Here is a 25501-nt window from a genome sequence, read left to right on the forward strand (position 1 = left end):
CACTGCTTATTCCTGCTGAAGGAAATGTTTTATTATTGCCTCAGTAGTTTTATTCCTGCCTAGTGAGAGGTGGCCTGATCTTTACTGCCATACCCAGTCCTGCGTCAGGAATTGTTTGGTTATACCCTAAGGAAATCAGTAATGCTGAGTAATGGAATGTCTACACTTGCAAATTGAAGTGCTAAATGAAAGCCCACAGTTATCCCATGAAATGTATTAATGTAGTGAGTAATTGATCACCCTGATTTTGGTCTTAGATAAAATCAATTGATTGAATCAAAACTTACTGGTGTGGTCTCCGTCATTGCGTGTGCATTCATTGTCTCAGTGGTTGTGTGTGCTGTGTAGTCACTTGACACCTGAGCTTTCGGGTGCCTACCTGCTCGTGCCAGGCTACCCCCGGGGAACTGGTGACCCCAGTTCCTACAGTGGGCATTGGGAAAGAGGAGTCATTAATGGAGGCTAGGTCCGCAGCTTCTTCGGCGGACATTGCTGCTTCCATTCTGGATGGTCTTTGTTTTTGGGTCTCCACATCCTTGTTAGTGTGGCTTTGAGCTCTGGACGTGGGGGTTTTGATTCCTGTGAGAGATTGAGGAGGGATCATAGCGTCGGTTTTAGTGAGCCTCAGAAGTCTGTTACCGCGGGCGGGAGCGATCTCAAGTTGGCGTTTTAGTGGGGTAGACTCAGCCGGATAGGAAGGCATTGGTTGGGAATGTTGGGGCTTTCTCGCCTTGTCTAGGTTGGAAAGGATTTCGTCAAGGCCTCTGAATATAATTTCTAGTTGGTCTTCTAGTAGATCCAGCCGGTGCGCCATGTCTTTCGGGGCTGGTGGCGTGCAGTTTTGGGTTGGGACAACTCATTGGGTGGGAGGCAGGGTCCACTTGTGAGGTCTAAAGCTGGAAGGGACAACCAGGCTGTCTCTGTTCGCTACCCTTGGTAGGGGGATTGGCCGTGGGCTCTTCCCCAATGCTTCTAGAGGAGTGATGGGGGGGTCAGTAGACCGAGCACGAGGGATGATGTTGTGCTGTTGAGGAAGATGCAATTGAGGGGGCGATTAAGGTCGCTCTTCTTCGGGTGAAAGAAGGGGGTCAGTAGACCAAACCCGAGGGATGATGGGGGATAGGATTGAGGGGGCTGTGGGGACTGATCTTCCTTGTCACGATTCGTGGGGACAGAGGAGTGGGAGGAGTTTCTAGGGGGGATGGGGGGTCTCAATGTGGGAGTGGAGGTAGATAATTGCTTCTCCTGAAGGGGCCGGTTGATCGGGGAGGGGGGCTGGGGTGGAGCGAGACGAAGCGAGTGTGGATGAGAGGCGCTAAGAGTAGGGAAGAGGTAGTCAAAGGCCTCCAAGTTCTCGTTATTGCCTGTATCAGAACTGTGCCATTTGCGTAAATGGTCACTGATGTATTACCTTTTCTAGTTGCCTGGTTGGGAAGAGCGGTCGTTAGTTTACAGCTATGCAAGGTGGTCGTCGTTTTAGATATGTGAAGTTGCATTCTTATAGTGGTGTTCCAGCTCTCAGGTCTATCAGTGTGGAAGATTAAATCCATCTTCACCTGCCCATTGGAGGAGCAGTGGTACGTGTCTACAAATAGCGTTTCTGGGTGTTGTCTGATTAGATTGTGTTTGTGATTTCTTCTCGCGTTAGGTGAGAGATTAGGAGGAAGATAATAGCAAAGGTATTTGCGCCCTGCGATTTCATGTGGATCGACATGGGTGGGTCGACGGAGACAGCTGTGCCTGGTGCCATTTTTGCGTATTGTGTAGGCGGGACGGGACGAGCTATTGATGGGGGGAGCTTCTTCTGTCCCAGCAAGCTCTCTTAACTATGGGAGTTTGTAGGAGTTTGCAGTGAGCCGACCTCAGATTTCTAGTTGGTATATACCATTTCAGTTGCATTTTGAAAAAAGTCAAGGCCCAAACCATGGAGTGCCTTGAAGGCTAGACATTGGGCTTTGAATATGATTCTTTTGGAACCTGCAATACTATTTGTCTCTCTAGCTTCTGCAAGATTCTCTCCTACCAGCCACTGAAAGAATATAAAGTGCCAGAACAGGACCCTCTATTCCTTCGAATTTATCCACCTCCTGACTCTGACATCGTATTTGCAGTGAGAAAATTACATGCTGTTGCACCTTCTCTGTTCCTCCAGATAAGGAGAGCAAGCAGATGGATTCAGTAGGAAGAAAAATGTGTGGCAAACATTAAGTGCCACAGCCTTGCTAGGCTACTATAATAGATCCCTCTGGGACTCTTTACTGAAGTTTACTGGAAAACTACCTAGAGAGGACAGGCAGTAGTTTTCAAGAGATTCTTCAGGAAGGAATATTTGTGTCCAACCAAGTTATGAGCACTGTAGCAGATTCTGCAGACTTATATGCTCACTGATATTACCACAGAATTTTTCTCAGACGTGATGCCTGGTTGTGGCTTACAGGGTTGAAACCAGAAGCCAAACCGAGGATTCTCTACCTTCCATTCTTAGGCAATTCACTTTTCGGCTGTCATGCAGATGATGAGCTAGCTCTAATTAAATCAGAAATGTTTCCTTTAAAGACAGTAGGTCTTGAGAAGAGGAAGGAATACAAGATATGCTATAAATCTTATAATATGAGGTATTTCTCACAGAGGATCAAGTCCCTCAATGGCAACAGCAGCAGCCAATACAGCCTTTTCCCCAGAAAAGGTATTTGAAAGCCAGAGGAGTCCAGGAGACATCAGCCGCTACAGTTAAGCCTCCACAAAACAATGAGACATTACTACCCTCCTCCCAGTTAGTCATTCTGGTGTGGGTCTTTATCTCAAATCATCTGCAAGAGTGGTTGAATGTAATAAGAGACAAAAGGATCCTGAATATTGTTTTGAATGGATATTCAGTGGAGTTCTCCGCCACTGACCGTACCACCAAAGAGCTATTTTGAACATATAGATTTGCTTCCAGATGAAGTGAACACCTTACTTCAAAACCATACGGTGGAGGAAGTTTCTTCTTACCAAAAAAGAATAGGAATTTATTCCTGTTACTTCGTGGTATAAAAGAAAAGACCAAAATAAGAATTCAGATCCATTCTTGTGCTAAGACTAACAAACAAATGAATAAAGAAAGAAAGGTTCAAAATGTTGACGTTACACCAGACCTATCCCCAGTTACATTAAGGAGACTGCACTTGCGCAATAGATCTACAAGATGCTTACTTTTAGATGCTTACTTTCACATTCCTATCATAAAGTACCACAGACGGTTTCTAAGACTTGAAGTAGGAAAAGGTCACTACCAATCCACAGTTCTGCCTTTCATCCTAAAGTCAGCTCCTCACACTCACGCACACAGCAGTAGCTTTTTACCTCCAAAAAGTAAAGATGTTCATCTATCCATACCTAGACAATTGGTTAATGAATGCAGCATCTCCGGATCTAGTAATGAAACATTTAAGACAAGTATTGGACATAGTGCAAAGTCTGGGGTTAAGAATTAAGTTTCAGAAGGCAAAAGGGACCGGGTAGAAAGATCATCTCCTAAAATCTTAACAGATTTTTCCTTTTGTGATCACACTTTTAAAACCACTAGTCAGTAAACCATTCAGAATGCATTTTTTTTTTTTTAAGAGAAAACCACTAATTTTAGCTGTCTCCTCTAATGAAAATATATACTTTTTATTGTAATAATTGGAATACAAATCATTCCATCCACAATTTATACATATTCAGATGTAAAATATAAAATATAAAATACAACACAATGAGAACAAAGGATAATACTACTCCTGTGCAAAATCTCAACATTAAAGATTACATTTCTTATTTGTGTAATAATCTGTAATGTTCATTTACACTCTCCAAATTTGCAAACCTGTCTTTATTTGTGTTCACATATATCATTCATTGTAAACATACACAGATCATTGCAACCAAGTTAAAAATTTCGGTGGTTTTGCTTGTACATAATATCAGTAAATAGTCATAATATCAGTAAATTGTAAATTTGTGATGTAAACAGAAAATCTCATAAAAACTGTATAAAAAAAAATTGCTTTCTTTATGCTTATTATATCTCCTTCCTAAAACATTTTGACACGCCGTTTTGGTGAATCTTAAAATCTAATCCCCGCTGCCTTCAGGACAAATTTCCATGAACATTTTTATTTAAAAACTGTTGATTATTCTCAATTGTCACTTTGTGCTCTTCTCTCACTCTTAGGGCCTGATTCGAATTAGGCGTTAGGAATATTCCAATCCGAATCAGACGGCATTTGGAATGACCGAGCCGAATGGAGCAGAATCGTACGTCTCTCTGGGCTGCATTTCCAAACGACCGAGTACGATACTGGATTTCAACAGCCATTCCAAATCGTGCCGTCCGACTCGAATCAGCAGTCGGAATCAGAATTTGGGCGTCTATAGTGGGCCCCCCTGCACACAGAGCCTTCCTAATCAGGCCTGTGGGGTTACTTACCAGCCATGCACGGTGTGGCAGGGACCAGGGGGTGCAAGCCACAGGGTGCCCGATTTTCCCCAGTCACCCCTTTCTTCAATTTGAGCCTATGCATTCGGTTGGAACAAAGGTTCCCATCGAAGTCAATGGGAGTCCGACCAAATCTTATCTGGATGCATTGTACTCTGTCAGTTGGACTCTCCCGGTCCTATTCGGTCGGAAACCATTCCCAAACCCATTCGGTCAGGAAGCTTTCTTAACCGCATCAGAATCAGGCCCTTAGTACTGTTCTTCCAATCTGGGGGTTAAATCATCCTCCAAGTGATCTTGGCTTTATATAGAAAGGTGCATAGCCCTTGGTTGAACTAGAGACTTATTTTCACATTATGTCACTTCTGTGTCAGTCCCCTTTATTGATGCTCTTGACGTAATCTTTTCTGGGTAATAAAGAGTCTGTATCTTCACTTTAGAATAGTCATGAATTCTATCCTTGTTCAGTAATTGGGCCCTGGTCTTGTCTGAACCAAGGTATACTTCACGGTAATGTGTCTGTCTTAGTTTCGAACAGGTTGTTTGAATTCTTAATAATTTGCTGACTAGTGGTTTTAAAAGTGTGAGCAAAAAGGGAACATTTGTTAAGACTCCATATGAGACCATTACGGCAATGCCTGGAAAACTAATGGAACCAGAAATCAGGAAACTGAGTGTACAAGTTAATGTTATCTCAAGAAGCACTCCAATTGCCAACCTTGGTGGTGTCAAGCAACCAAACTCCTGAAGGGAGTATCTCTTTATCAGCACATTCTGTCACAGTCCACAGTGACAGATGTATCACTACTAGGATGGGATGTTCACATGTACCTTCTATAGGTACACAGAGCCTGGTCAGTAAGGGAAATGTTCTACCATATCAACCTGTTTTAAAAGCCGTGAAATCATTTTTTCCACTATTCAGGATAAGTTTGCCTCTTGTTCAGATGGACAATACAACCAGAATGTATTAGCTGAAAAAGCAGGGGATACTCACTTGAGATCAATAACCTTGGAAACCAAACCAATTGGAAATGGCTGTTGGTGTGAGGTCTGAGTATTACAGCAGCCCACCTACTGGGGATTCAGAATGAACTAGCGGATCCTTTATGTTGACTAATGCAAGAAAATCACAACCGGATCCTCAACAAATGATTTCTCTGAGGCGTCTTAGAAGAATGGGGCTATCCACAATAGACCTATTTACAGAAGCAAACAAGACAAAATGCCCAAACCTCACATCAACATATTACCAACCAGTGTCTGTGGGGAATGTCGCTTTGATGGACTGGTCAGGGAAGTTTCTGCTATCCCACTGATTCCAACCAATGTTCGTCAAGCTGCAGTATTCCAGAGGAAGAATTATTCTTGTAGCCCTACAATGGCCTTGTAAGATCTTCTTCACCTATAGGAGAGACCACACATGAAGCTGCCATGGGGGTCAGATTCTACATGCCAACCTGCAATCATTAAACGTAGTGGTTTAGCCCGCCAATTTTTGCTCTGTGGACATTTAGATCTTCTGCAAGTCTGTATGCAGATTTGAAAGAGGCAAATAGACCTTCCACTGGACTAGAGTGTTGTATGCATTTAAGTGAAAGCAGTTCTGTATCTGGTGTACACAGAATACATATAACCCTGTTAAATGCCTATAGGAGGTGTTTATTCCTACCTTTTACATTTGGTAAGGTCTGGCCTTTCCTTTACATCTATCAAGGTACATCCTGCAGGGATTATTGCATATAGGAAATTTCCTTCACAAACCTTTTTAAAAAAAATACTAGTAAAGAAGGATTTCTTAGAGGGCATCAAGAAGGTTTTTCCCCCCATTCGGGCCTCTTCCCTGCCATACGAGTTGAATATTGTGCTGGGTCCACCTTTTGAAACTATATATAAGGAGACCCTGCAGCATTTATCATGGAAGACAGTGCTCTTGTTAGCAATTACTTCTATCTATACAGTTTTTCATAGAAACAGAGCTTTCACAAGAACACACCCTACCTTTTTTCAAAGGTGGTGTTGGATTTTGATGTGGCTCTTCACTCAAATGTCAAAAAGATTCACAAATGTTATCTAGGCAAAACAAACGATGTCAGACAATGTGACCATCTATTCCTAAAATATGTCGAAGTAAGGACTGGTCTTCCCACATCATAGCAGTCTATTTCTAGGTGGATAATTATTGCATTAAAGTTTGTATGTGAATAAGCCCCCTAGTACACCTACTGTACATTTAACTTAGGGAAAAGCTGCTGCAATGTCCCATTTCAGAGATTTGTAAAGCTGTTACAATGAGATTCATACTTACTTTTAGCTGACATTTTGGATTCAGATTTGAGAGCAGATGGCAATGTGGGCCAAGCCTCTGATGAATCTTCTGGGGTGATTACTGGGGGATGTTTTGTCTTTTCTCCTTGTCCGCGGTATATACTGGGATGTGCTTACTATTCTATTGATTGCTTATAACTATTTACAAGGATCCCCTAGAAGAGAAGAAAACATTTTTTACCTGCAATCCTAGTTTTGATGCGAGGGAATCCTCGTTGAAGTCATGAGTAAGGCTTTCAGTTTCCCATTATTACTGATTTGTACAGATAAATACATACAGGAAAAAATTGTTCCCTTTGGTATTTATTTAAAAAGCAGAAAAATATTGAACAGTTTACTTATTTTAAGTGACTATACGCATGAATTCCAAGCCAATAGATGTGCATATTGACAACATGGAGAGTTGAAAAAAAAGATGAGATTTGCTTTATAACTGCATATCTCAACAATGCTAATATGTTTATATGGGGGATGGTTACATTATATTTGACTGCTTAATGTGTTAAGCTTGACAGACATAAAAGTATGAGTATGCATTTTTTGGTTAAATAAATGTGGAAATAAATGAGTTCGGACTTGATTATTCACATAACACTAAATGAATATGGATAAATTCCAATAAGATGGCCACAAAATAAATATGGATATATACAAATGGAATGTTGAAAAAATAAATACCTTAAAACTGGGCACCAAAGTCATAAGCAAGCCTCCACCCTGTACAGACAATGTGTTAAAACACATGTTCTTATCTACAGCCAGGATCTTATGATCTTCATAAAAATGAACTGACTTAAATGTCACCACTGAGGAATGATGGGACACTGGAGGAATGGTGAGGTTCTAAAAGACACAGTGGCAGTTTTCGATTTTGCTTGTGCCAGCCTACCTGATAACTTTGCCATGCATTCCCTTAATTTTTCTCTTTTCAAAAGAGGTTTGTGAGTGATATTTCTAGTCACTTGGTGTAGTGACTGTTTTCTAATTGGAGACATTTAAAAAAAGAAATGCATTTTGGCCACTTCTAGCCTTCTAATATAAATATATCAATGAAAAAACTAAGGTTAAACCTTAGTTATAGATAGGAAAATTGTATTTATTCTTTTTATACAAACCAAACTTAAATTACACGAACTTTAGAAATTCTAAAGTTGTTGCTATACCTTAAATTTATAATTTACGCACCACCTTCAAATTATAACTCATGCGCCTCCATACAGAGTGTAGTGAACTCAGTAGCCGCACTACATTAACTATAACTCCCTCCCTCTCCATGCACTGCTTATATCCTTTCAGATTACATCACTTGTAACTTCTGAAATTATATCACTGATAACAAAACATATGACATTGAAAATCACATAATTTGTGAAAAGACAACGCATGGTACAGTGGTGAGTTATAGTTAATGTAATGGTTTACAAAGTGCTCCTGGGTGGTACAATTCTGTGCTTGTGACTATGTTGAGGATTCACCTTGATGAGAGCTACAATTACAGGTAAGAAATATTTCCTCCCACATCATCATCTTTTTCAGAATCTGCTTTGGTGTACAGTATGGAAGTTTCAGATTAAGAGGTTGGAGTAGATCTATTTTAAGGAAATTGGGGTTGCCTCTTCGATGGACATGGTTTGATTCTTAAGTACTGCAGTAAGGAATGTGACTGTTTAATTAAGTTCACCAGTCCCTAATTAGTGAATTAAAAATAATTTTGTTCTACACTTAGTATAATATCTTGCATTGAATACTGTTCTTTGGTATTCACTTTTAATTCCAGTGTGTAATTGCCTGATACATTGTTTTCTGTAATTTTACAGCTGAAGGAATGTATCCGTGCATTGGATCAAGAACATGCACATACACCTTTCAGACAAAGCAAACTAACTCAGGTAATTTTTTAACATATTTTGTTAGGTAATGTGAATATGTTGTACTTACATGGAGTATCTGGTTTTGGTATTTAGTGTTATTTTCAGCCCCCTTGAACAAGTCTAAGTATTCCATTTCAGGGAGGACCATAAATAGTGGTTCATACAACTTTTTGTGTGCGAGACTCAGAAATAATTTTTAATCTGGGCAAATGGGCATGCTATTTTGTCAGTATTAGGAAAGGTGGGTTTAATGGGTAAAACAGTTTTATCATTGAAGGTTGTTACCTTGTTGAGTTGAACAGGATTGACTTTCCATGATTACATTGTTCTGAGAATTCAGAAGGACTGTTGGTCTTGTGATATAAGTACTCTCTTTGCACATTGATACAGACTATACTTTATTAACTCAACAATGTTAGCAGATCACTCACCGACACTCTAAGATTTACTAACAAGACTGTTTGTGCATTATTTGAATTCTGCTGTGGAGGCACATTCCTCTGAAGTAGTAGGATTGTATTCTGGACAGGCTCGGATATTCAAAAGGTCAATTCCTCTAGCACACTAATCACTACATTGCCCAACTACCCTGCTATCCATTGTTGAAATATGCTAGGCGCAACCTATATTGTAATTGCATTTATATGACCATAAGTAATATGTACATTTGTTAAGCAGAACTAACAAATATCTATATATTTGAAAACATATTTATTATACACGTTTATACAAAGCAATACACATATGTAGGTACACATCTATAGTCCAAATAGATACTTATATACAAAGGGATATGCTGTATTTTTATGTTTGAGTATGGTGGTTATGTGGGGGAAGAGTAAACTCTTGAGTAGTCATCTAAAGATAAGGTACTTATCCGTGGATGTTATATCTGGGGGTAAAGAGTGCCATATTTTGGCTTCTTGAATAGAGAAGGATGTTCCACCTATGTTTTTTTCTTGTATGGTGGGATTTTGAGGAGAGATGCCAATCTAATTTGTTGAATGTATTCAGTGATTGTATTCCTGAGGAAGATTGTTTCTGTTCTATGTATCGCATTGTGGGTATTACAAAGCAGCTTGAATGTGGATCTTCTGGCAACTAGTAACCAACGTAGGGACTAGAAGGCAGGGGAGATGTGGGCTTGTGGCTTCATATGTAAGAGTAGTCTGGCAGCAGAGTTCTGAATCTTATGCATTCTTTTCATTGTTGTTAAAGATGATCCATGGTAGAGGCTGTTGGTATAATCTAGTTTAGAGAGAACAAGAGAGATAGTAGCCTGGACCTTGTGTGGATATCCCAGGTGTGGGGATGATGCGTTGCAGAGTTTTTATAGTAACAAAACGGGATCTTAATAGTTTGTCCACATGGGCACTCATTGATAGCTTGGAGTCCATGTAAATTCTGAGGTTTCTTACTTCCTTTGATACTTTAGGGAGTGTTCCCATATCATCAGGCCAGGCAGTGAGTGGGTCATAAGTTTTCCAATCGCCACACCTGAAAATTTCAATTTGGGAAGCATGCAGTTTGAGATGGCTCCATATCATCCACTGATCCCCATTCCTGAGATAACTGAACATTTGTGAGTGTCCATTGTCTTTGGGGTTTTGCAGTTTAAGGAATATTTGTATGTCATCTGCATAGTTATGGCCTGTGAGGTGAAATTGATTGATCAGTGCCGGTAATTACTTCATGTAGATGGTGAAAATCATGGATGAGATGATAGAGCCTTGAGGGACCCCTATTTTGATGAAGTAAGGTTTGGATGAGAAAGGGGAGGTATAAAGTACAATAGGTCTGTTGTGAAGGTAGGATGTGATCTAGTCGAGAGCAGTCCTCTCTACGCCGGCTGCGTAGAGTCTTTGTATTAGTGTCATAGTCAACCATGTCAAAGGCAGCTTAGAGGTTCAAGAGACGTAGTGCAGCAACCCCGTTCCAGTTAACCGTTTTTGGGTGGCTCTACTTTGATTAGGACACTAAAACGGATTTAGAAAGTGCAGTCCTTCCCATCTTACTTTTGTTGTGGTAATACTCTCTATTTACTAAAGGTTATAAATGCCTGCAGTCCAAGTTCTTCATCACAAGCTTTGTCCAATTCATGACTGACCCTCATGACCCATATTTGCCCTCTGGCCTGTGCTATCTTCCACTACTGTTGGAAAATGTGCTAGTTAAATGGTACTGATGTGACGTTTGTGTTGCTGGCCTCCACCTCCAAAAGTTACAGTCACGTTTCCCTAATAAAGCCTCTCCTTGTCTGAAAATACTAAATTGTGTATTATTATTTCTTTCTACACTATTTTGTGAGGGTGTTGTGTTTTACCTGCTGGAACTTTTACCTCCTGGAACTCTTCTTTCTGGCCTTCTTCTCTAGGACCTCCCCCCACGCCTTCTTCCTCAGTTAAGACCCTGGGCATCAAAATTAATAACCATCTTAATCTTCACTCACAAATAAATTCTGTTGTTTCTTCTTGCTTTCTTGTCCTTCGAACTATTCGCTCTGTCTCTCGTTTCTTTTCTCCCCTAGCACTTAAACTAATCATGTCCGCCTTGGTGATTTCCCGGCTGGACTACGCTAACGCCCTATACAATGGCATCCCAGCGTACAGCATGCGGAAGCTCCAGCTGGTTCAAAACCAGGCGGCCAGATTGGTGTACGGTCTCCCCCGTTTCCATCATTCCACCCCCTTACTGAAGGCATTACACTGGCTACCTGTTAGGGAGCGATCCCTTTTTAAAACTGGTTGCATGGTTTTTCAGGCGCGCCAGGGTACGGCTCCTGCCTTCATTTCTTTTCTGTTAAAAGAGTACACTCCTGCTCGTGAGCTCCGTTCATCCACCCAATCTCTTCTCCAGGTACCCCGTTACAGACGCAAGAAATGGGGCGGAGCCAATTTTTCATTCTTGGCACCTTCCTTTTGGAATTCCCTCCCCGATCACTTACGTCTGGCCAGACACTACTCCTTTTTTCGAAAAGATCTCAAGACCTTCTTGTTCACCCAGGCTTTTCCTAATGTAAACTGATGTTATTTTCTATCCCCCTCACTAGTTTTTTCTCGTTCCTACTGCTAAATTAGCCTCCACAGCGCCAAGAAACCGTATGGTGAATGTAGCGCTATATAAATATTTTAAATTCAAATTCATTGTTGTACTATAATGGAGATGCTCAAAGCGATCTGACCATTTTAGTAATCGAAGAGATACTCTTATTTCTCTGGGAACACTTTGGAGAAACTATTTCATGGCCTTTGGAACATAAAGTGATTGTACCTGATATCTTTGGTTGATAGTTTGACTGTACCAGATCTTGTAACCGCAAGGTGAGGTGGATCCCAGCACACATAATCTTTACCTTTTTTGTATTTTCTCATTTTTGCAAAGGCATTCAGGGAAGACATTTAGAAGAGATCTCATATATCTTTGTGTTGTAGACAAAGAATGAATACGCTTTTTTGGACTCTGTTCTAAAGAATCTTATATTTGAATGCAACTAATGCCTGGCTTTCTCAGTGTCCATCGCCAGAAGTATTTTTAGTTAAAAACAGTACAGCATTCTGTTGTAAAGAAATAAAGATCCAACTCCTGGGTGTATCTTGGGTGGTATTTATTATGATGGTAAGTACAGAGAGCCCCACCAGGAGCAGCCTTACTGCAGCTCAGCCCATACACCAACTGCCAACCTCACTCATCCAATATTCCACACCATCATCATGCACCAACATTCTACACCATGCTCATACTGGCTGAGAGCAAGTATAACACATCTCCCTTCTTTACAGTGAACAAAAACACAATGCAATGGTCCAAGGAGAAGTACACAATGGTGAAAGGTACATGCATAGAAATACCATGAAGACCCATTGCAAAGACCTGAAGATGAATAAAGGGCATAGAAGTTAAGATCAAAAGCAAAGAAAGCAGGGTAAAATGGGCAAGCAAGTTAACATCAAAATGCAAAGAAAACACAGAAGAATATAACTTGAATGTTAACATAAGAAAAGAAATTATGAAAATGACAATGCCCACCCATGTATACACATTATTGAAAACAACGAACCGGGCAAGATAAAAACAGTCTTTAAGAAAGCAAAAAAGACTACACTTACCCACATCTTCTCCCTTTCCTCACAAAACCAAACAAACCTACATTCTACTATACCACACATATCTCACCAAACCCCTTATGCCACAAACATACCAGCTGGCCAGACTGAAATTAATGTGAACACACAGGGAACCAAACCCCAACAGTGCAGTAGAGATCACCCCACTACAAAACGAATACTCTAACGTGAGACTATCCCGCAACCAGACAGGAGTGGAAGGAATGCGTGAAAAAACACGTACACACCTCTCAACTATTGTTGTATAGCTCCTATATATCCTTATATCGTGTTAAGTTAGCATAGGTACATTTGAGATTTAAACGCCATTTTTCCTTTCTTGCAACTTCTGCACACGACCCTTATTGTTGACTTAGCTTTCAACCTAGTGGTTTGCCGTGGTGTATGTGAGAATAATATGTTATTGCTCTGATATCAGTTTTGTTTAATAAACCATGTCTGCACGGAGAGTGCTGAAGTTTCAGGAGCAACACGATATGGAATTGTTATGAGGTCTGATCTCCACGCCTTCATAGTCATAACACAAGTGCAGCCTTTGCCAACTTGGGCTTGAGGCGGGATTGATATTGCTTTGCACGAGAATTGTTAACACACTTGATGCGGTGCACATGCAGAGAGAGCTGGTGTATGCTGATGTGATTCCTTCATGCTAGGACACTAAGGTATGGGCCCGCCCTAAAACAACCCAAAGAGACCTTCTTAGCTAATAATATAATATATGTGTTAGGGAGGGTGAGATATAAGTGTTGTTAACTCTTATTCATTACAGCATGTTAACATGCTGTCACCATTCGCTTTTTATGTCTTAGTAACTATGCTGATAATTTTGCTACTGATAATAAGTATACTTGTATTATCTAAGATACTGCGCCTGAGAAGACGGCATTAGTAAATAAACATTTCAAATGCACATGTGTCTTCTTTACTCCATGTTCTGGTTTGTAATGATAATATAACGAAAGAGTGTTCATGAGTCCCACGTACCCTGAGGTACTGTAAGTTCATGTTCTGGTTTGTCTAAACATTGGGAGTTTGATATGTCCAATGAGACACTGTAGCTAGCTCGGTAAGGGGTGAGTTGGTTGCTAAGGTAAGTTTTGGGACATCCTAATTTGCCGAGGTTCCACTCCTCTGTGCACAGTTCTGTGTGAGTACAGAAACCCTGCAACATGGCGCCCAACGGTTTCGGTGGTCTTATATCATGACACTCGAGTAGTTTATCGTTCATGCCTTAACCCCTTCACGTCCGTTTCCGGAAAACGGGGTGTTGGTGAAACCTACCTATTTTTTGAAATAGGTCTTTATTCAAGCTTGATTCTTACTTAAACGGTTTCTTTGAATTACTACCCAGTTGTGCTACAAAGTATTCTTTGTGTTTTCTTGTTTCCAATTCTGTGATGGCGGCAGCGGTGGCTATTGCACAGCATAGTCGCGTAGCGGTACGCAACCATCTTCAGACGTACCAGGTCCCAGTAGATGGGATGGCTGTGATTTTCGTGGTAAGTGCAGATCCGGCGTTTCCTTACGAGTTGTTTTACTCTTGGGTTACGTTTCCGGCTGTGGACGCTAATTCTGGTTTGTTCCACTCCTACACCGCCTCGGATGTCCCGGCTGAATATACGCCATACAGGGCATTGGAAATACCTATTGATCATTGGCAGCATCGAGTTTGGTTTGATGGCGCCCTCCCCCACTCTTTGTCCCGTGCGAGGTTAGGTCCACTCTCAATTCCAGGTACTAATTGGCCTGCGTTGGGTGGCTTTACCCCGCACCCGAATCACGGGGCTAGTACCCTGGCAGAAATTCGCAGGCTACATGTAGTTTCCATTTCCGTGATTCGTGCTTTAGTGCAATACATCGGTCGACATCTTCCTGGTGGTCCCCAGGGGGGTGCGGCCGCTCCCATGGAACGAGGCGGAATGCGTCTCAATCCAGTGATGGTAAATTCGGTTTTTGGTGCGCGTCCTGTTGACAACGATGACTTCCCATTCTGGCTAGCAGAGAAGTTTGATCAACTGGAGGCGGTTTTTCCGAATTCTACACCTGCTGATAAACATAGAATGTTAACGATTACTCTACCGAAGGATATTACTCCTGAACTTGCTGACTGTGAAAGCTGGGGAAAAACTTTTGCGGCAGTTTATACGAGGTGCTTCGGCACCCCGTCTATGAATGCCCTGCCTGAAATCATTAGACGTGTTCAGAATGATCACGGTCCAGAGGCAGCGGTGGAATTGGGTATGCGCCTGTGTGGTTCTTTTGAGATTGTAAGTGATCTCATTCTCTCCAATGTTAAAGGAGATGCAGTTAACTTTCAGGTGTCGAATGCTTTGGCTGCTCTGCCCGATGCCGACAAACCCCGCCAGTTAGCAAAGATTGTAGTGGCCGCTTATAAAACGATTGGCCGCACAAGTAGAGGTCTGAAATATTTTCCAGTGAAGGATAAAAAACAACCTCAGGGACAATCTGCAGTGACAGATGCTCAGCCCAAGTCCAAGAAATCGAATTGGCCTAAAAAACAGACACAGGGGAAGCAGACAATGCAGACTCAGGGTACTTTTCCTGCAATACAAGCTCCTGCGCCACCCGAAAAAGTTTATGATTTGCGCGACCGCGCGATGATTAAATCGCCTGATCGTTTTCAGGGTTCTGATCAACGCTCTCCTCGTTCCTTTCAGGACACATCGGCCCAGAGGACCGGTGGAGGAGGAGGGGGTGGACGTGGACGTGGTGGCCAACAAGGACGTGGCCAGTCCCGCCAGACGGACGGCGCAGTGAAGCAGGAGGATTCTACGCCTAGGCGTCCGCAGTTTGCGAAAAAGAAAGTCGCAGCCTTAACAGCGCATCGATATGCCACAGATAGTGAGAACGCGGCTTCGGAATCTGACGTGGGCTCTGACCTTGCTGGACAGCGCGGCGGAGATAACCATAGTCAGAGAGGCGCTGCGTCCACTACTGAGGGTGACAGCGACTGATGTCTACGTTGTGATAGAAACAGCGGATACGAGACTTGCTCCCCCTGAAAGACTATATGAAATTGTCCTGTTAATTGAAGGTGACATACAGCGTACCGTTAAAGGTGTATTTTGGGAGAATCTGTCTTCTACATATGATATTTTACTTTCGGAGGCTGACTGGCCCCCACCTTTTGTGCTCGCGGCGCCGCGAGGGGAGGAGGTGATCCTACCCAGTTTCGCGAACACTGTCTCGAAAGAGCATGCGCAGCATTTTGCAGAAGAGTGGGCTCGGGCTCTCGCGCCGGCTCTGTACCGTAACCAATGTGGTTGGGATAAATTGTCGCCTTGCCACGAAATTCCGTTGCGGTTTCAGCCGCAGCCTCAACCTCAATATCCCATTCGGCGTGAAGCAAAATCTTCCGTCGCGGAAATCCTTGAACAATTGGAATATCATGGAGTTATTGAAACGTGTGTGTCACCGATGAATAATCCCCTTTTTACTGTGAACAAACCTGACGGATCATATCGTTTGGTTTTGGATTACCGGCATTTAAACTCGCATTGCCGTAACTGTGCTGTACAGAATACCCACGGCTCTGCCCTAGTGGATAGTCTCGTGCGTAAGCGTTTCAAGACAACGCTTGACATATCCAATGGTTTTTATGCCCACAGATTGGACAGCTTTAGCTCCCAATGGACCAGTTTTACGAGCGCTGGAGTCCAAAAGCAATTCCGGCGTCTTCCAATGGGCTACAAGAATAGTCCTGGTGTATTTACCGCTCGAATTGTCTCTATTCTGGAGGCACTCGACCCTGATGCTTTTTCGTATGTGGATGACATATATCTCACAGACGACGATATTTGGGAGCATCTGTGTCGTGTAAATTCTGTTGTTTGCAACTTCGCAGACATGGGTTATAAATTTAACTTTGCAAAATCGCACATTGCTGAACACACAGTGTTGTTTTTGGGCTATGAGCTCAACAATGAAGGTAGAGGTTTGGCTCCTCACTTCTTAGAGAAGTGCGCACAATTGCGCGCTCCAACAACACTGAAAAAATTACAGTCTTTACTGGGCTTTTTGAATTTCGGTAGGACTTACATTCCGGAATATGCCCAGCGTATCAAGCCTCTGTATGCTTTGATACAACCAACTTTCTCAAAATCATGCTGGCTGCCTGAGCATTCAGCCATTTTGCAATCCTTGCAGGCTGATCTGCTCGCTTCTAAATATTTACTGACTCGTGATAACCACACCAACCTGGTAATAAGAATAATTCCTGGGACGGTGGGTTTCACATACCTCACTTTTAATGAAGGTGACACAGTACCTATTGCTTACAAGTCACACTTGTACACCTCGGCTGAGATGCGGTTTCCCACCGTAGAAAAGGTTTTAACTGCTGTACAGATGGCTATTCTAAAGGAACGAGCCCTGTCACAGGGGAAACGCATGCTAGTGGTAACACCCTGTCCTCATTTGGAGGCAGTCACGAAAGCCAGTGTACCAAATTCAAAGGCTTTGCACCCTCGGTGGATTCAGTGGGCTGCGTCATTGTCATCCACGGATGTCATGTTTATTTTTGACGCTTCCTTACGGTCGCAGGAGTACTTGCAGTATGAATTCGTTCATCCTGCTCCTCTGGCGATGCGACCTTTGGAGGACTTCCATTGCATCATTTACACTGATGGGTCGGCGCAGGTTGCGCATGGCTCTAAACATGCCTACGTTTCCGCATGCGCCATTGTGGTCGGTGCTATGTTGAATGATGAGTTCATTTCCCGGGAGGTACACACGTTGCCCCTGGGCGATTGCACCGCACAATTGGCAGAGCTTCGTGCTCTCTTACTAGCTTTGGAGTACGCAGATCCAAGTGTTACTACTCTAATTGTAAGTGATTCTTACTACTGTGTCCAGTCTTACAATGAAAACTTGTTCTTTTGGATTCAAAATGATTTTCATGATTCCAAGGGTAGCACAATAAAACATAAAATGATCTGGGTTCGAGTGGCAGAGCTTAAGGCTATGTTGCCACTCGTTTATGTGATTCATACTCTCGGTCATCAGCGCGTGGGAGTACACGCTGTTGGCAACTCGCTTGCTGATGAAGCGGCGAAATCAGCAGTATCTACATACTTAGTTGCAGCAGTTACTAGGTCTAAAACCAAGATTGATAGCGACATCTTGGCAGCTATTGCTGCCTCTGAGAAGGGAAGTAAACATCCTGCTGGATTCCCTTCGAAGTATAAATACCACTTAAGTCCCGAAAAGGTTCCTTTTGTGACAATTCCTGATGTTGGGGAACGGCTGATTCCCAACTCGGATCGCAGAGCAAACTTGATTACAGCGGCTCATGAAGGTGTGGCGTCTGCGCATGCGGGCGTCTCGGCCACTGTAACTCAATTACAATTACGTTTCTGGTGGCGGGGACTGTACAAACAGACGCGTGATTATGTCCTTCTTTGTGACATATGCCAGCAGATTAAACCTTCGACTGCTACGCGTCCGCCTCAGACTCAGTTGTACATTTCTAATAAACCGCTAGGCTGTGTTTATTTGGATCACTGCGGTCCATTTTCATCTGATACTGCGTATAAATACATCTTAGTAGCAGTTGACTCATGCACACGCTTTGTGTGGGTATGGCCACATCGCAGCGCTGATTCACGGACTGTCATTAGAGATTTGCGTATCTATATAGGGATTTTTGCCTGTGGTACCTTCCATTCGGATCAGGGTCCGGCTTTCGCCTCTAAGGCGTATAAGGATGCCATGACTTCGATGGGGGTCCAAGTCAAGTTTTCGTCACCCTACAGACCTGAGGGTAATAGTGTAGTTGAACGAATGAACCGTGATTTAAAGCAATCTTTGACAGCCCGAGTTATAGGCACTGGCAGAAACTGGCTGGCTCACCTCTATGGCGTGCAGCGTGCTCTTAATAATCTCCCTAGAAGGTCTCTGGGTGGGCGGACCCCATACGAAATGCTCTTTGGCATCAAGATGTACGTCCCTGACCTTGACGGTCTAGACTCTGTGGTTCGCGCCACTTCCTTTGACGCAGATGAACATTGCAATGTTTTACAGGATCTACAAAAGACCAGAGACACTCTTGCAAAGGAACATTTGCCCTCCACATCGGATGATGCGTTGCAGATCCCGGTAGTTGGCTGGCTACCCCAAGTTGGAGAACTGGTTCGGGAGAAGATCGACAACAAGAAAGAGTTTGGTCCCTCCTATCGAGCTCCAGTCCCAGTGCTTGGAGTGAAGGGCACAAGAACAGTCATTTTACCACCACTTCCAGGTCGTAAGGAAAACAGGTTTATTTCTATTGACAATGTCAAGATACACAGAGTGGCCGATTCTTCTTAGCATGACACCGGCTGTTTCCTGTCCTTCCATTGTGAGAAATTCAATTATGCCGACTGCTTCTAATAATGAACCTGAGGTGGCCATCGAATTACCTGCTGTTTCCAGTCCATTATTGAATAATTTACCAGGAACTAACCTTGATGAGACAGACTATACATACCCCACTGATTTGTCCATGCCTGACCTGCAAACTCGTTTAGCCACGGAATCCAGATTTTCATTTGACTCTGCTTCCCTTGCCTCGAAAAAACCCTCTAAAATTGCAGTATATGCTAGCCTGTTTAAAAAACATTTTTTGATACCTCCTTGGATATACATTTGGCTGGTCCTTTTTTCGGTTTACCTTTTTATGTCAATTGGTTTTGTGTTTTATTTTTTTCGAATTATGAATGGACACTATGTCGAGGAGAGAACTTGCATTACTCATTTAAACGGAACATTGGCCCCACTTTCCTCTTCACATTCTACACACAGATTAAAAAGAGACTTGACTTTGGTTAACATCACAGCATGGCCTGTTCTGGATGGAATCGCGTGGGATGCAGTTCGTTTTCAGATTCATGGTCCAACGGAAGTCGTTAATGTTCCTAATGTACTGAGAGTTAATATGGGGGATGTGGTGAAACAAAACATTCGTTCTGATGATTGGGATGTTAATGCTGTGGAAAGTTTGTTTTCTGATTTGAAATACTATGCTGCTTTTGATGCTGAGGATTTATATTTAGAATCTGCTAATTATGGTGAATTGTTCTGTTACCAACATTATGGCAATCACTTCTTACACAAAACATCTTCCCGAAGGGTGGCTGTTAATTTTACTCAGTGGGAACATTGCCCAGCTCCTACACAAGGGAGTTCTGAAACGTTTCTTAAAAAGTATACTTATTTCACTGACTTTAACCAGTCCAGTCCCGAGTCCTTTTATTTTAAATTTCACAAACAGCAACTGTCCAAGGTTAGACTTACCGATACCAAATTGTTGTATTCGAGGGCCTTCCTAGATCAATTAGTTACTGGGGGCTATGAGTTATGGAAGGAAACAATAGACCTTAAATCAGTTTGGGGCTCAAGGGCCTGGCAGGTACGAGGCACTGAGGCTTTGCACCGTGCATGTCTCATCCCAAATCATATGTTGTTTTTAAATGAAACCATTTCCCAGACCACATGCTTTGGATTGGCTACATCTAAAAGGTTAAACACCCCGTCTTTCCCGGAGTTGGAGGAATATGAGAATTGGGGTAATTTTACTAAATTGTCCATTAGAGATATACAGGCTCTGCTTCTGAATTCCTCCTTTAACATTTCCAGTATGAATCCCAAGGGTTGGCTGCTTTGGCACCGTAGTGCTGATTCTTGCCAAAAAAGATTTTTAAATATAACTGACGGTTTTAAGACTGTTAGATCTGATCCCCGTTTTGATTTGAGTCATACTGTCACCTCTTACTCTGTGGGCAAGTTGTGTCAAGCTTGGCTGAAACATTCAACTTTACCTGCGGTTAAGTATCACCTTTCCAAACTGAATGCAGACGTGGATTTGAATGATTTCATTAAGGGCCCAGCTAGTGGCAGGTCGAAACGGTGGTTATATGGGGTTTACAATGAAATTTGGAAACTCTCACAGATTGAAGCTGCTTCACGCCTTAGAGCTATTGATCAGGCGAATCTTGAGAAGGTGCTTGCAGTTGTTGACAATAGCATTAACGTGCTTTCCTCTAGAATTTACACATTAGATAATATTGTGTCGTCTGTTGTTGATATTGTGCATGATGAAGTATCTGTATTATACCATGGTCAAAATCAATTACGTTCGATCATGCAGTTTGCATGGACACTTCAGACTCTGAAAATGGGTAAAGTTCCCTGGGGATACATGAACGTTTCTTCTTTATTTGCACCGTTTAATTTGACAGACAAACAACGCTTGCTTTCAATGCGTGATGCTTCCTTTTCTATGCTTCATATTGAAAGGTTGGAATCTTTACCTTTTTCTGTGGCAGAAGCCACTGCTGCTACGTGGCTTATCCACGGTTTAATAACGCTGCCTTTTGCTTTATATAAGTTTTCAAATTGTATGAAATATGTGCCAATAGGTCGTTTTGAACCCTTAGGTAGCGGTTTTCTTCATGAGGTCTGGTCACTCCCATACACATACAGATGTTTCAAGGATGAACAAGAAGTTTATCTAACAGGGGATGAGTGTACTGAGACGCCAGATCATTCTTTAATGTGTAGACACATACAGTTACACGGTTCATGTAACAAGGACAGACCGAATATGGCTTGCGTTTTACAGGGCACGCCAGTTCCTGCTATCATCCCCACGTTTAAATTGTTAGAGAATGGTAGTTATTTAATGCTCAATAATGAAAACTGTTGTGGTTTAATTAAAGGTATAGCTTTCATAGTAACGGTTAGTGAGCGAGTTATTTGCTGCAGAAATGTTCTTTATCCTCCCACACGTGAACATAGGGAGTCTTCCATTTGGCCACAGATACCGACCTTGGGAGCAGAATTCAGCGGCATGGCTAGAATAAGAGCTCTATTGTCCCAGAAAGAGGTGGCCTTGAGCTCGGCCCGTGAAACTTTCGTGCTTCACATTGCTAACACCCGTACGGAGGTTCAGGCTCTTTTAAACACTGATTTGCCTTTGCATTTCGGAGCCATGGTCCGTTCTATCTTTAACGCATCCTCCACAACGGGCCTAGCACATTTTTTTAAAGTTGTTAGCGGTGGTCTCGTGACTTCCTTTGAGAAGATTTATGGAGTCATCCCTGCCTTCTTCCATTCTATTTTTTCATCCTTATTTGGAGGGTTCCCGTTTTTACTTGCATTAGCGGCTGGCGCATTGGTGGTTTTCTGCCTTTTTAAATATGGATGCCCTTCCTGTGCAAGACCACGCACAGCTGCTACTGACGCGGTTTCGCAACCGCATGCTTGATTATTATGGCACACTGCCGTTAGCGACTCTAAGCACGGCGTTTGGATTATCTTTTCGGTTCTCCTATTTCACCTGTGTCCAGCCTGTATTTCGCTGCCTGACCTGTGATTTCCTTTGGGCCATTGATTTGTGTCTCTGCGGACCAGTATCTTCTGACGTCGATTTTGATCAACTGATGAGTCCTATCATTGCTCACGAGTTGGTTTGTTCTGACGAAAGGATTATGGCCTTGGCGGTGGCACATGGACTAATGGGTCCCTGGGATGTGTTGTCGGCAGCGCAAAATTTCTTGGAACTAAGTTTTCTTGAAAACCCACCGAGCTGTCCTCTGATGGTTATAGAGGATCCGGTGCTGGAAGATCACGTATGTTCCTTTCATCTTTTAAATTGGATGGCTGAACTGTTTTCGGATGAGGACAGTGACTTCCTCCTGGAGGCTGTTGCAGCTTACTTTTCATATACAGTCTTATCATAGACACTGCCTCAGATTGACATGCTGATTGATAGCATTTCCTTGATTTTATTGACTTTTGGTCAAGACATTTTATTTTTGCTTGCCTATTGGCTTGAGCCACATTATATTTGTGGGCTATTTTTTAGCATTAGTTTTTATAATTGAATTTTTATTCATGCTCGTTTATAATTGGATTCTGCTCTCATGTGATGGCACTTCTGTTATCTTATTTAGTCCGTTCTCGGATCATGGGGGGGTGTTGTATAGCTCCTATATATCCTTATATCGTGTTAAGTTAGCATAGGTACATTTGAGATTTAAACGCCATTTTTCCTTTCTTGCAACTTCTGCACACGACCCTTATTGTTGACTTAGCTTTCAACCTAGTGGTTTGCCGTGGTGTATGTGAGAATAATATGTTATTGCTCTGATATCAGTTTTGTTTAATAAACCATGTCTGCACGGAGAGTGCTGAAGTTTCAGGAGCAACACGATATGGAATTGTTATGAGGTCTGATCTCCACGCCTTCATAGTCATAACACAAGTGCAGCCTTTGCCAACTTGGGCTTGAGGCGGGATTGATATTGCTTTGCACGAGAATTGTTAACACACTTGATGCGGTGCACATGCAGAGAGAGCTGGTGTATGCTGATGTGATTCCTTCATGCTAGGACACTAAGGTATGGGCCCGCCCTAAAACAACCCAAAGAGACCTTCTTAGCTAATAATATAATATATGTGTTAGGGAGGGTGAGATATAAGTGTTGTTAACTCTTATTCATTACAGCATGTTAACATGCTGTCACCATTCGCTTTTTATGTCTTAGTAACTATGCTGATAATTTTGCTACTGATAATAAGTATACTTGTATTATCTAAGATACTGCGCCTGAGAAGACGGCATTAGTAAATAAACATTTCAAATGCACATGTGTCTTCTTTACTCCATGTTCTGGTTTGTAATGATAATATAACGAAAGAGTGTTCATGAGTCCCACGTACCCTGAGGTACTGTAAGTTCATGTTCTGGTTTGTCTAAACATTGGGAGTTTGATATGTCCAATGAGACACTGTAGCTAGCTCGGTAAGGGGTGAGTTGGTTGCTAAGGTAAGTTTTGGGACATCCTAATTTGCCGAGGTTCCACTCCTCTGTGCACAGTTCTGTGTGAGTACAGAAACCCTGCAACACTATAAAGCCTGGGTGTTACCTGCAGTCAACCACCAACTACATACAGGTGGAAGACGCAAGTGACACCTACCCAGTCACTCACACCCCATACCAACAAAAGTGGCAGACGCAAGTGACTCCCATCCAGTAAACTGTAACACAACGCCAAAAGGGTGATCTATCTAAATCAACTCACACCCACAAAAAGGTAGTAGACCAGAGAGGCTTAGCACCTAAAAGCCTTCTCACACACACACACCACCAACAGTGAGGGATTCACTTACCCCGACAACAACACCAATGGTGGTAACCCAGAGTGACTTAACACCAAAAGTCAACTCAAACACCATACCAACAGGGTGATTTGCCTAAATCAACCCAAACCCACAAAAATAGTTTTCACACATACACCACCAGCAATGAAGGATTCACTTACATCCCCCACAACCACACCATTGTGGTAAGTAACCCAGGGTAACTCAACACCTGAAAGTCAACACGCACACCATACCAACAGCGTGATTTGCCTAAATGAACCCACACCCACAACACTGGTAGTAGACCAGAGAGGCTTAGCACCTAAAAGCCTTCTCACACATACATCACCAACAGTGAGGGATTTTTCTGATAGATACATCTGCCAGTGGATTCCTCACCTTGTGAATATCCCCCTTGCGTCAGCAACATTCGGAAATTCTTTTGTAGCTTCGCGCTGACATGGACGTGGACGACGTCATAGAGGCAAGGCATCACACGCGATTTCGCTGACGTCACCGACACTACAATAGGCCCACTTCGGCGTGATGACATCAGTTCCCTTTTTTCCGCGTCGTCGGCGCTAACGGTTTCGGGGAATCTCAGTAGCTATCTAGTGACTTTGTTGCCTTTATCTTCGCTTTTCTGCTTCTTTGTTTCAACACGATGTCGACAAAGAAGACCGGTTTCAAGCCCTGCAGGGAATGCGGGAAAATGATGTCCATCACGGACCCGCACGAGGACTGCATATGGTGTTTAAGTTCTGACCATGATGTGGATGGATGTTCATCTTGTCGGAAGATGAACCCGAAGGCCCTGCGGGAAAGAGAGACCAAACTTCTGGTGGCGAAGCTGAAGGGTGACAAGGGAAGAAAATCTTCGAGATCTCGTTCGAGAAGGGCGAGGTCGAAGTCAAGATCCAGATCTCGAGAGGAGTCGTCTTCGAAGTCCGCTTCAGACCATGCTTCGAAGTCGAGGAGGAGACATAAGAAGATGAGACATGAGTCCCGGCGTCATTCCGGTAAGGAGTCGGTCTCGAGGTCGAGGTCACCGAAGAAGGTACGTTCCAAGGTGGTCACGATGGATGTCTCGGATCAGGAAGGTGAGGCTTCGCCTTCGGAGTCGCAAGCACAGTCGCCGACTCGGGCTTCGAATCAGTCTCCGGCACCGTCCCCGGCCCGAGATGAGGAAGAAGTTCATGTGGATGAGGATTATGCGCCTGTCGAAGAGCCGAATCCGAACCCTCCTCAAGACCAGCCTGAGGGTCTTCAGCCACCTTTCCCAGCCCCAGGCCAGGACCCATCAGCGTTTTTTTCAAGTGCGTGGTACCCCTCTGGCGCACCTTCGGGTCCCATGGGTCCTCTGGCCTTCAATTTAGGAGTCCCTCACTCCTATGCTCCGGCTTCATTCATGCCGTTCATGCCGGCTCCGACGCCGTCATGGCAATACCCGGCTCCGCCGAGGTCGTCGACGCCGGTACCGGCGTCGCCCGCTCCAGATCGACCTCAAGGGCAACCCACTGGACCATCGGATTCGATACCGACGTCGGTTCCGGCTCCGTCTGAGTCGTTGG

The 25501-nt window shown here is 43.1% G+C and overlaps 1 protein-coding gene across 3 annotated transcripts in view; it reads left to right on the forward strand.

The window, feature by feature from the left end:
• KIF24 (kinesin family member 24) overlaps positions 1-25501 on the forward strand; it is a 269135-nt gene that overhangs the window by 99237 nt on the left and 144397 nt on the right. For all 3 annotated transcript variants that reach the window (XR_013606988.1, XM_078674708.1, XM_078674709.1), the window contains exon 9: positions 8608-8679. Coding sequence is in view for 2 of the 3 variants with exons in the window: in XM_078674708.1 (XP_078530834.1) it covers positions 8608-8679 (72 nt within the window). In the remaining variant the exon portion in view is untranslated. The remainder of the gene's footprint in view (positions 1-8607; positions 8680-25501) is intronic.

This window comes from Lissotriton helveticus, chromosome 2_1 (assembly GCF_964261635.1).
Source record: "Lissotriton helveticus chromosome 2_1, aLisHel1.1, whole genome shotgun sequence".
NCBI classification, from domain to species: domain Eukaryota; kingdom Metazoa; phylum Chordata; class Amphibia; order Caudata; family Salamandridae; genus Lissotriton; species Lissotriton helveticus.